The following is a 14,488-nucleotide window of genomic DNA, read 5'->3' as shown; positions in this document are numbered from 1 at the left end:
ATATACTGATCACTTCCCATAGATCAATGTAATTTTGGTAACAATATCATTATTACTATATCTACATTAGATATAATGTAATATACTGATTTACTCCCACAGACCAATGTACATATAATGACAGTTTCATTATTACTATATCTACATCAGATGAAATGTAATATACTGATTTAATCCCACAGTCCAATGTACATTTAATAACAATACCATTATTACTATATCTACATCAGATGTAATGTAATATACTGATTTAATCCCACAGTCCAATGTACATTTAATAACAATACCATTATTACTATATCTACATCAGATGTAATTTAATATACTGATTTAATCCCACAGATCAATGTACATATAATAACAGTATCGTTATTACTATATCTACATTAGATATAATGTAATATACTGATACCTTCCCACAGATCAATGTACATATAATAACAGTATCATTATTGCTATATCTACATTAGATATGTAATATACATTTAATAACAATATCATTATTACTATATCTACATCAGATGAAATTTAATATACTGATTTAATCCCACAGACCAATGTACATTTATTAACAATATCATTATTAATATATCTACATTAGATATAATGTAATATAGTCACCCCTTCCCACAGATCAATGTACATATAATAGCAGTATCGTTACTACTATATCTGCATTTGATATGCAATATACATTTAATAACAATATCATTATTAATATATCTACATTAGATCTACTGCAATATACTGATTCATTCCCACAGACCAATGTACATTTAATAACAATATCATTATTACTATATCTACATTAGATATAATGTAATATACTGATCCCTTCTCACAGATCAATGTACATACAATAACAGTTTCGTTATTACTATATCTACATTAGATATGTAATATACACTTAATAACAATATCATTATTAATATATCTACATCAGATGAAATTTAATATACTGATTTAATCCCACAGACCAATGTACATTCATTAACAATATCATTATTACTATATCTACAGGGGATACAATGTAATATACTGATACCTTCCCACAGATCAATGTACATATAATAACAGTATCGTTATTACTATATCTACATTAGATATGTAATATACATTTATTACTATATCTACATCAGATGAAGTTTAATATACTGATTTAATCCCACAGACCAATGTACACTTAATAACAATACCATTATTACTATATCTACATTAGATATAATGTAATATAATGATCCCTTCCCACCGATCAATGTACATATAATGGCAGTATCGTTATTACTATATCTCCATTTGATATGTAATATACATTTAATAGCAATATCATTATTAATATATCTACATCAGATGTAATGTAATATACTGATTTATTCCCACAGACCAATGTACATTTAATAACAATATCATTATGACTATATCTACATTGGATACAATGTAATATACTGATACCTTCCCACAGATCAATGTACATATAATAACAGTATCGGCATTACTATATCTACATTAGATATAATGTAATATACTGATACCTTCCCGCAGATCAATTTACATATAATAACAGTATCGTTATTACTATATCTACATTAGATATGTAATATACATTTAATAACAATATCATTTTTAATATATCTACATCAGATGTAATTTATTATATACTGATTTGTTCCCACAGACCAATGTACATTTAATAACAATATCATTATTACTGTATCTACATTAGATATAATGTGATATAATGATCCCTTCCCACCGATCAATGTACATATAATGGCAGTATCGTTATTACTATATCTCCATTTGATATGTAATATACATTTAATAACAATATCATTATTAATATATCTACATCAGATGTAATGTAATATACTGATTTATTCCCACAGACCAATGTACATTTAATAACAATATCATTATTACTATATCTACATTGGAAAGAATGTAATATACTGATACCTTGCCACAGATCAATGTACATTTAATAACAATATCATTATTACTATATCTACATTAGATATAATGTAATATAATGATTTAATCCCACAGATCAATGTACATTTAATAACAATATCATCATTACTATATCTACATTAGATATAATGTAATATAATGATTTAATCCCACAGATCAATGTACATTTAATAACAATATCATTATTACTATATCTACATTAGATATAATGTAATATAATGATCCCTTCCCACCGATCAATGTACAAATAATGGCAGTATCGTTATTACTATATCTGCATTCGATCTGCTGCAGTATACTGATTCCTTCCCACAGATCAATGTACATTGAATAACGCTATCATTTATACTATATCTACATTGGATATAATGTAATATACTGATGCCTTCCCACAGATCAATGTAATTTTGGTAACAACTTCATTATTACTATATCTACATTAGATATAATGTAATATACTGATCCCTACCCACAGATCCATGTACATATAATATCAGTTTCGTTATTACTATATCTACATTAGATATGTAATATACATTTAATAACAATATCATTATTACTATATCTACATCAGATGAAATGTAATACACTGATTTATTCCCACAGACCAATGTACGTTTAATAACAATACCATTATTACTATATCTACATCAGATGTAATTTAATGTACTGATCCCTTCCCACAGATCACTGTACATATAATAACAGTTTCGTTATTACTATATCTACATTAGATATGTAATATGCATTTATTACTATATCCACATCAGATGAAATTTAATATACTGATTTAATCCCACAGACCAATGTACATTTAATAACAATACCATTATTACTATATCTACATTAGATATAATGTAATATAATGATCCCTTCCCACCGATCAATGCACATATAATGGCAGTAGCGTTATTACTATATCTCCATTAGATACGTAATAAACGGTTCATAACAGTATCGTTATTACTATACTCTATTATGATCTACTGCAATATACTGATTCCTTCCCACAGATCAATGTACATTGAATAACGGTATCATTTATACTATATCTACATTGGATATAATGTAATATACTGATCCCTTCCCACACATCAATGTAATTTTGGTAACAATATCATTATTACTATATCTACATTAGATATAATGTAATATACTGATCCCTTCCCACAGATCAATGTACATATAATAACAGTTTCGTTATTAGTATATCTACATTAGATATGTAATATACATTTATTACTATATCTACATCAGATGAAATTTAATATACTGATTTAATCCCACAGACCAATATACATTTAATAACAATATCATTATGAATTTATCTACATCAGATGAAATTTAATATACTGATTTAATCCCACAGACCAATGTACATTTAATACCAATACCATTATTACTGTATCTACATCAGATGTAATGTAATATACTGATTTATTCCCACAGAACAATGTACATTTAATAACAATATCATTATGACTATATCTACATTGGATACAATGTAATATACTGATACCTTCCCACAGATCAATGTACATATAATAACAGTATCGTTATTACTATATCTACATTTGATATAATGTAATATACTGATACCTTCCCACAGATCAATTTACATATAATAACAGTATCGTTATTAGTATATCTACATTAGATATGTAATATACATTTAATAACAATATCATTGTAATATATCTACATCAGATGTAATGTAATATACTGATTTATTCCCACAGACCAATGTACATTTAATAACAATATCATTATTACTGTATCTACATTAGATATAATGTAATATAATGATCCCTTCCCACCGATCAATGTACATATAATGGCAGTGTCGTTATTACTATATCTCCATTGATATGTAAATACATTTAATACAATATCATTATTAATATATCTACATCAGATGTAATGTAGTATACTGATTTATTCCCACAGACCAATGTACATTTAATAACAATATCATTATTAATATATCTACATTGGATACAATGTAATATACTGATACCTTCCACAGATCAATGTACATATAATAACAGTTTCGTTATTACTATATCTACATTAGATATGTAATATACATTTATTACTGTATCTACATCAGATGAAATTTAATATACTGATTTAATCCCACAGACCAATGTACATTTAATAACAATACCATTATTACTCTGTCTACATTAGATATAATGTAATCTACTGATCCCTTCCCACCGATCAATGTACATATAATGGCGTATCGTTAATGTAATATACTGATCCCTTCCCACAGATCAATGTTATTTTGGTAACAACATCATTATTACTATATCTACATTAGATATAATGTAATATACTGATCACTTCCCACCGTAATTACATTACATCGGATGTAGATATAGTAATAATGATATTGATATTAAATGTATATTACATATCTAATGTAGATATAGTAATAACGATACTGTTATTATATGTACATTGATTTGTGGGAAGCTTTCAATATATTACATTATATCTATTGTAGATATAGTAATAACGAAGCTGTTATTATATGTACATTGATCTGTGGGATTAAATCAGTATATTAAATTACATCTGATGTAGATATAGTAATAATGGTATTGTTATTAAATGTACATTCTTCTGTGGGATTAAATCAGTATATTAAATTTCATCTGATGTAGATATAGTAATAATGATATTGTTATTAAATGTATATTACATATCTAATGTAGATATAGTAATATCGATACTGTTATTATATGTACACTGATCTGTGGGAAGGTATCAGTATATTACATTGTATCTAATGTAGATATGGTAATAGCGAAACTGTTATTATATGTACACTGATCTGTGGGAAGAGATCAGTATATTACAGTATATCTAATGTAGATATAGTAATAATGATGTTGTTACCAAAACTACATTGATCTGTGGGAAGGGATCAGTATATTACATTATATCCAATGTAGATAGGGTATAAATGATACTGTTATTCAATGTACATTGATCTGTGGGAAGGAATCAGTATATTGCAGTAGATCTAATGTAGATATAGTAATAACGATACTGTTATTAAGTGTTTATTACATATCTAATGTACATATAGTAATGACGATAATGTTACAATCTCTGCAATGATCTGTGGGAAGTGATCAGTATATTACATTATATCTAAAGAAGATATAGTAATAATGATATTGTTATTAAATGTACATCGCTCTGTGGGATTAAATCAGTATATTACATTACATCTGATGTAGATATAGTAATAATGATATTGTTAATCAATGTACATTCGTCTGTGGGATTAAATCAGGATATTAAATTACATCTGATGTAGATATAGTAATAATGATATTGTTATTCAATGTACATTGGTCTGTGGGATTAAATCAGTGTATTAAATTATATCTGATGTAGATATAGTAATAATGGTATTGTTATTAAATGTACATTGGTCTGTGTGATTAAATCAGTATATTAAATTTCATCTGATTTAGATATAGTAATAATGATATTGTTATTAAATGTATATTACATATCTAATGTAGATATGGTAATAGCGATACTGCCATGATATGTACATTGTTTGGTGGGAAGCTATCATTATATTACATTTTATCTAATGTAGATATAGCAATAATGATATTGTTATTAAATGTACATTCGTCTGTGGGATTAAATCAGTATATTAAATTTCATCTGATGTAGATATAGTAATAATGGTATTGTTATTAAATGTACATTGGTCTGTGTGATTAAATAAGTATATTAAATTTCATCTGATGTAGATAGTAATAATGATATTGTTATTAAATGTATATAACATATCTAATGTAGATATAGTAGTAACGATACTGTTATTATATGTACATTGATCTGTGGGAAGTGATCAGTATATTACATTATATCTAAAGAAGATATAGTAATAATGAGATTGTTATTAAATGTACATCGCTCTGTGGGATGAAATCAGTATATTACATTACATCTGATGTAGATATAGTAATAATGATATTGTTATTAAATGTATATTACATATCTAATGTAGATATAGTAATAACGATACTGCCATTATATGTACATTGATCTGTGGGAAGGGATAAGTATATTACGTTATATCTAATGTAGATATAGTAATAATGACATTGTTACCAAAATTACATTGATCTGTGGGAAGGCCTCAGTATATTACATTATATCCAATGTAGATATAGTATAAATGATACTGTTATTCAATGTACATTGATCTGTGGGAAGGAATCAGTATATTGCAGTAGATCTAATGTAGATATAGTAATAACGATACTGTTATTAAGTGTTTATTACATATCTAATGTAGATATAGTAATGACGATAATGTTACAATCTGTGCATTGATCTGTGGGAAGTGATCACTATTTTACATTATATCTAATGTTGATATAGTAATAGTGATATTGTTATTAAATGTAAATTGGTCTGTGGGAATAAGTCAGTATATTAAATTTCATCTGATGTAGATATCGTAATAATGATATTGTTACCAAAATTACATTGATCTGTGGGATGGGATCAGTATATTTCATTGTAACCAATGTAGATATAGTATAAATGATACTGTTATTCAGTGTACATTGATCTGTGGGAAGGAATCAGTATATTGCAGTAGATCTAATGTACATATAGTAATAACGATACTGTTATTAAGTGTTTATTACATATCTAATGTAGATATAGTAATGACGATAATGTTACAATCTGTGCATTGATCTGTGGGAAGTGATCAGTATATTACATTATATCTAATGAAGGTATAGTAATAATGATATTGTTATTAAATGTACATTAAACTTCATCTGATGTAGATATAGTAACAATGATATTGTTATTAAACGTATATTACATATCTAATGTAGATATAGTAATAACGATACTGCCATTATATATACATTGATCGGTGGGAAGGGATAATTATATTACATTATATCTAATGTAGATATAGTAATAATGATATTGTTATTAAATGTACATTGGTCTGTGGGAATAAATCAGTATGTTAAATTTCATCTGATGTAGATATAGTAATAATGATATTGTTGTTAAATGTATATTACATACCTAATGTAGATATAGTAATAACGACTCTGTTATTATATGTACATTGATCTGTGGGAAGGGATCAGTATATTACATTATATCTAATGTAGATATAGTAATAATGATATTGTTACCAAAATTACATTGATCTGTGGGAATGGAGCAGTATATTGCATTATATCCAATGTAGATATAGTATAAATGATACTGGTATTCAATGTACATTGATCTGTGGGACGGAATCAGTATATTGCAGTGGATCTAATGTAGATACAGTAGTAACGACACTGTTATTAATTGTTTATTACGTATCTAATGTAGATATAGTAATGACAATAATGATACGATCTGTGCATTGATCTGTGGGAAGGGATCAGTATATTACATTATATCTAGTGTAGATATAGTAATAATGATATTGTTATTAAATGTATATTACATATCTAATATAGATATAGTAATAACGATACTGTTATTATATGTACATTGATCTGTGGGAAGGTATCAGTATATTACATTATATCTATTGTAGATATAGTAATAACCAAATTGTTACCAAAATTACATTGATCTGCGGGAAGGGATCAGTATATTACATTATATCCAATGTAGGTATAGTATAAATGATACTGTTATTCAATGTACATTGATCTGTGGGAAGGAATCAGTATATTGCAGTAGATCTAATGTAGATATAGTAATAACGATACTGTTATGAAGTGTTTATTACATATCTAATGTAGATATAGTAATGACGATAATGTTACAATCTGTGCATTGATCTGTGGGAAGTGATCAGTATACTACATTATATCTAAAGAAGATGTAGTAATAATGATATTGTTAGTAAATGTACATTGGTCTGTGGGATTAAATCAGTATATTACATTATATCTGATGTAGATATAGTAATAATGATATTGTTATTAAATGTACATTGGTCTGTGGGATTAATTCAGTATATTAAATTTCATCTGATGTAGATATAGTAATAAGGATATTATTATAAAATGTATATTACATATCTAATGTAGATATAGTAATAACGATACTGTTATTATATGTACATTGATCTGTGGGAAGGTATTAGTATATTACATTATATCTAATGTAGATATAGTAATAATGGTATTGTCATTAAATGTACATTGGTCTGTGGGATTAAATCAGTATATTAAATTTCATCTAATGTAGATATAGTAATAATGATATTGTTATTATATGTACATTGATCGGTGGGAATGTATCAGTATGTTAGATTATATCTATTGTGGACATAGTAATAAAGAAACTGTTATTATATGTACATTGATCTGTGGGAAGGGATCAGTATATTACATTATATCTATTGTAGATATAGTAATAATCATATTGTTACCAAAATTACATTGATCTGTGGGGAGGGATCAGTATATTACATTATATCCAATGTAGATATAGTATAAATGATACTGTTATTCAATGTACATTGATCTGTGGGAAGGAATCAGTATATTGCAGTAGATCTAATGTAGATATAGTAATAACGATACCGTTATTAAGTGTTTATTACATATCTAATGTAGATATAGTAATGACGATAATGTTACAATCTGTGCATTGATCTGTGGGAAGTGATCAGTATATTACATTATATCTAAAGAAGATATAGTAATAATGATATTGTTAGTAAATGTACATTGGTCTGTGGGATTACATCAGTATATTACATTACATGTGATGTAGATAATAGTAATAATGATATTCTTATTAAATGTATATTACATATCTAATGTAGATATAGTAATAACGATACTGCCATTATGTGTACATTGATCGGTGGGAAGGTATCAGTATATTACATTATATCTATTGTAGATATAGTAATAACGAAACTGTTATTATATGTACATTGATCTGTGGGAAGGTATCAGTATATTACATTATATCTATTGTAGATATGGTAATAATCATATTATTACCAAAATTACATTGATCTGTGGGTAGGGATCAGTATATTACATTATATCCAATGTAGATATAGTATAAATGATACTGTTATTCAATGTACATTGATCTGTGGGAAGGAATCAGTATATTGCAGTAGATCTAATGCAGATATAGTAATAACGATACTGTCGTTAAGTGTTTATAACGTATCTATTGTAGATATAGTAATGACGATAATGTTACAATCTGTGCATTGATCTGTGGGAAGTGATCAGTATATTACATTATATCTAATGAACATATAGTATTAGTGATATTACATCTGATGTAGATATAGTAATAATGATATTGTTATTCAATGTACATTGGTCTGTGGGATTAAATCAGTATATTACATTACATCTGATGTAGATATAGTAATAATGGTATTGTTATTAAATGTACATAGGTCTGTGGGATTAAATCAGTATATTAATTTTCATCTGATGTAGATATAGTAATAATGATATTGTTATTAAATGTATATTACATATCTGATGTAGATATAGTAATAATGATATTGTTATTAAATGTATATTACATATCTAATGTAGATATAGTAATAACGATGCTGTTATTATATGTACATTGATCTGTGGGAAGGTATTAGTATATTACATTATATCTAATGTAGATATAGTAATAATGGTATTGTCATTAAATGTACATTGGTCTGTGGGATTAAATCAGTATATTAAATTTCATCTGATGTAGATATAGTAATAATGATATTGTTATTATATGTACATTGATCTCTGGGAATGTATCAGTATGTTAGATTATATCTATTGTGGACATAGTAATAGAGAAACTGTTATTATATGTACATTGATCTGTGGGAAGGGATCAGTATATTACATTATATCTATTGTAGATATAGTAATAACGAAACTGTTATTATATGTACATTGATCTGTGGGTAGGTATCAGTATATTACATTATATCTATTGTAGATATAGTAATAATCATATTGTTACCAAAATTACATTGATCTGTGGGGAGGGATCAGTATATTACATTATATCCAATGTAGATATAGTATAAATGATACTGGTATTCAATGTACATTGATCTGTGGGAAGGAATCAGTATATTGCAGTAGATCTAATGTAGATATAGTAATAACGATACCGTTATTAAGTGTTTATTACATATCTAATGTAGATATAGTAATGACGATAATGTTACAATCTGTGCATTGATCTGTGGGAAGTGATCAGTATATTACATTATATCTAAAGAAGATATAGTAATAATGATATTGTTAGTAAATGTACATTGGTCTGTGGGATTAAATCAGTATATTACATTACATGTGATGTAGATATAGTAATAATGATATTCTTATTAAATGTATATTACATATCTAACGTAGATATAGTAATAACGATACTGCCATTATATGTACATTGATCGGTGGGAAGGTATCAGTATATTACATTATACCTATTGTAGATATAGTAATAACGAAACTGTTATTATATGTACATTGATCTGTGGGAAGGTATCAGTATATTACATTATATCTATTGTAGATATGGTAATAATCATATTGTTACCAAAATTACATTGATCTGTGGGTAGGGATCAGTATATTACATTATATCCAATGTAGATATAGTATAAATGATACTGTTATTCAATGTACATTGATCTGTGGGAAGGAATCAGTATATTGCAGTAGATCTAATGCAGATATAGTAATAACGATACTGTCATTAAGTGTTTATAACGTATCTATTGTAGATATAGTAATGGCGATAATGTTACAATCTGTGCATTGATCTGTGGGAAGTGATCAGTATATTACATTATATCTATTGTTATTATATTTATTACATCTGATGTAGATATAGTAATAATGATATTGTTATTCAATGTACATTGGTCTGTGGGATTAAATCAGTATATTACATTACATCTGATGTAGATATAGTAATAATGGTATTGTTATTAAATGTACATAGGTCTGTGGGATTAAATCAGTATATTAATTTTCATCTGATGTAGATATAGTAATAATGATATTGTTATTAAATGTATATTTCATATCTAATGTAGATATAGTAATAACGAAACTGTTATTATATGTACAGGGTGTAAAAAAATTAAATGTCACGACCTATATGGGGTGATTCTACACCTCTGGATCGGTGGAGATCTGTCAAAGAAAGCGACCGCAAAATTGACCTTGACTCCTAATTTCAAGGTCAAACTTTTTTATTGGCTTATCGTATAGTGCTCATCGAGGGGATAAAAAGTCTGAAAGCAACCATGTGCCGGAAATCAACCCGTCTCCTAGAAAAAAGCCGTCAAAATTTCCATATACGTTAATGCATTAAACGTTGAGTCGCCCGGTACCCCTCTCCAGTGATCTTGGCGCGTCAGTCTTGTGTATCGCTCGAATTTCATGGTATAGGACAATTCCTGAATTTCAATCACAATGCCAGCATATAGGAAGGGTAAATTCTAAGAGAGCCTATTTAAAAAGACAAAATAACTACTGCGTTTAAATGAAAATAAAAATGAATTTAATCAAAACATTCGTAATATAATATAATATGATACAAGTATGATAAGTAATATAATATATAAATAACAATAATAAAAGTAATACAATAATAATAATGTTTCGAGGGGAACGAGGAGGGCCGGACACAGAAAATTAAACACAAAAAAATGCACGAGGTTGTCGAATTGTTGTCAGTTTATTAAAATGTAGAGTCTCGAGGTAAACAAAAAAAAACACAGGAGGTGTGCGGAGGCCGTTACACCGTGCGAGGTTCGCGCGATCACTAAATTGTACAATAATAGGTTTCGGCCAGTCCCACGAGGTATCCACACAATTATTCCGTTTCGAACCGAGGCGACCGACAGGTTTGAGGAGTCCGATGGTCGCAAAACCGTGGCGTCCGTTAGCCCTGTGCGAACACGTGGCGTTGTCGACGAAGCCGGTGAGAAAACCGCCGTTATTCACACAACACCGACTTTTCCGAGGAATCCGTTTTTCAATACACAAGAGGTGTCGAGGAAAGCCAAACTGTATCTACAATAGCACCAATTCTCTTGCAAACCCACAAAACCTTTGAATTCTGTACGGAGCTCTATGTTCGCGTGGTGGTTACAAAAGACAATATGGCTACGCGGAACGCGACGTTCGCACGAGGAATTTACTTCCCGAAAAAGAACGCGAGGCGGCAGCACCTCTCGGACGGGCCCCGCGTAACGAGGAGACCCTTTATACGCGCGTTCACGCAACATTACCCGCCCGCCTTCGACGACCCCGTTGTCGAACCATGAGGGGAGGAGACCTGGACGTCGTCGTGGGTTGGTAGTACTGCCAGCTTCGTAATGGGCCGTTGTAGAGTGGAGGACGCCGTCTTGAGGGTAACCACCCTAGTGAGTCCGTCCTTCCCTGGGTGTAGCTGGAGAATCCTGGCGAGGGGCCACTTCGATGGCGGTAACCTCTCATCCGTGAGGAGCACCAGCGAGCCCACCTTCAGCTCATGCGAGGGATGATGCCACTTAGAGATGGTCTGATAATTGTGGAGACACTCAGCCGCCCAGCGCGTCCAAAAATGCTGCACCTTCTGCTGGATAAGCTGCCAGCGAGATAACCAGGAGGAGGCTAGAGAGGCGAGAGAGGGTTCAGTAGGATCGCCTGAGGTGGGCCAGTGTAACTTGCGTACCGCCGTGAAGGGTACGCAGGTGAGCGTCCTTGATGAGGAGGTCCGCCAAGATTGATTCCCGGGGAAGGATCGCCGGATGTCGAGCGTCAGAGTCCAGAGGTGCTTGCTGAAGTCGGCCGCCAACTGGGAGGATGCCATCATGGTCAACAAAGGCGGTCAATCGAGAGAGGGGATGAGCTCGAGGGAGGGTTCCGCCTTTGAGGAGAGTCCGTAGCTCAGAGGAGAAGTGAAAGCCTTGAGTGGCTCGCGTGAGGGAAAACTGTGCACGTGCGAGGTCCTTCGGAGAGAGAGGATTGTTCAGTGAGGAATTCGGTAATCGCCGGAAGCGCGCGGCTGCCCTGTGGCACGTTGCAACAACCCTGAGGAGTCGAGGGAGGGGGGAGCACCGTTCAAGAAGCCGCAGGAGGAACGGATGTTGTTCCACGGTGGCAGCGTGGAGTACCTTTGGTCTTTCTTCCATGGCTGCATCTGGATGAGGAATAGGCTGTCCCGTCGGCCACTCATGAGGAGGTGCCCGTAACCATTCCGGTCCAGTCCACCACAGAGTATGCGTCTTCAGTTGGGTCGGTGTCAGACCTCGAGGTGCGCAGTCTGCAGGATTATCTCGCCCTGAGATGAATTTCCAGCGAGCGCCGGGTAAGGCGTCTTGAATTGCCCCGACTCTATTTCGCACAAACTCCTTCCATCTCGAGGGATGATGGCTGATCCAAGTCAGCGCGACAGCCGAGTCCATCCAGAGGTGTACCGGTGCCGAGGAAAACTCGAGGGTATCCCGTACATACCTCGCAAGTCTTGCGAGGAGGAGAGCGGCCGTCAACTCTAACCGAGGGATGGTAAGCCTCTTGAGGGGCGCCACCTTGGTCTTGGCGCAGACTAGTGATAGGACCGTCGGCGATGTGGAGGACGAAATCCGAAGGTATACAACTGCGGCCAACGCATGTTGTGAGGCGTCCGAGAAACCGTGTATCTCAACTCGAACTTCCGGGGTGAGGTTGAGCCAACGAGGAATGTGGAGGTCCGACAGGTCCTGTAGTTCGGTTCTGAAGGTTGTCCAGCGGAGAGCCGTGGAGGGAGGAAGTGGTTCGTCCCATCCGAGCTGTTCCAGCCACAGCTCCTGGAGGAGAATCTTCGCTCGTATTGTGAGGGGTGCGAGGAATCCGAGAGGATCGAACAGGCGTGCGACTTCCGAGAGGATGGCTCGTTTGGTTACCGTATCCCGAAAGGTCCGTGCAGCGGAGAACCAGAAGTGGTCCGCCCGAGGTTGCCAAGATAAACCCAGAATCTTGGTGGCGATGTCGGAGAAGTCCAATGTCGAGTGAGGAGCGTCGCCGTCTTCGGAGAGGACCTTGAGGAGCTCTGGACAATTGCTGGTCCATTTTTGAAGCGGGAACCCGCCCGCCATGCAGAGCTGAGTCAGCTGAACCGCGACTGCTTCCGCTTCCTTGGCTGTGTCGCCTCCACCGAGGATGTCATCCACGTAGCGTCCCTTGAGGAGTGGAGGCACAGCGAGGGGGTACCGGTGACCTTCATCGTGCACGAGTTGCAGCAGCGCCCTTGCCGCCAAGAATGGAGCTGATCGCGTACCATAGGTGACCGTGGTCAATTGGTAGCTGACCGTCTTCCCTTGAGGGTCCGACCAGAGGATACGTTGGAGGTCCCAATCAGCTGGATGTACAGCAACCTGCCGAAAAATCTTTACGATGTCCGTGGTGAACACATACCGGAACCGTCTAAACCGCAAGAGGACGTCCGAAATCTCCAATTGCAGTTTCGCACCCGTATGCAT

The 14,488-nt window shown here is 32.5% G+C and overlaps 1 protein-coding gene across 1 annotated transcript; it reads right to left on the bottom strand.

Moving 5' to 3' along the window:
- Positions 1–13,144: 13,144 nt before the first annotated feature.
- On the bottom strand, positions 13,145–14,488 carry LOC123988937 (the record flags this gene model as incomplete). Its single annotated transcript, XM_046289696.1, has 1 exon — positions 13,145–14,488. A coding segment is annotated over exon 1 (1,344 nt), but the record flags the coding sequence as incomplete, so codon positions are not given.

This window comes from Osmia bicornis, unplaced genomic scaffold (genome assembly GCF_907164935.1).
Source record: "Osmia bicornis bicornis unplaced genomic scaffold, iOsmBic2.1, whole genome shotgun sequence".
NCBI lineage: Eukaryota > Metazoa > Arthropoda > Insecta > Hymenoptera > Megachilidae > Osmia > Osmia bicornis.
Note: the sequence above shows the minus strand (reverse complement) of the source record. Positions and strands in the feature narration are given on the sequence as shown.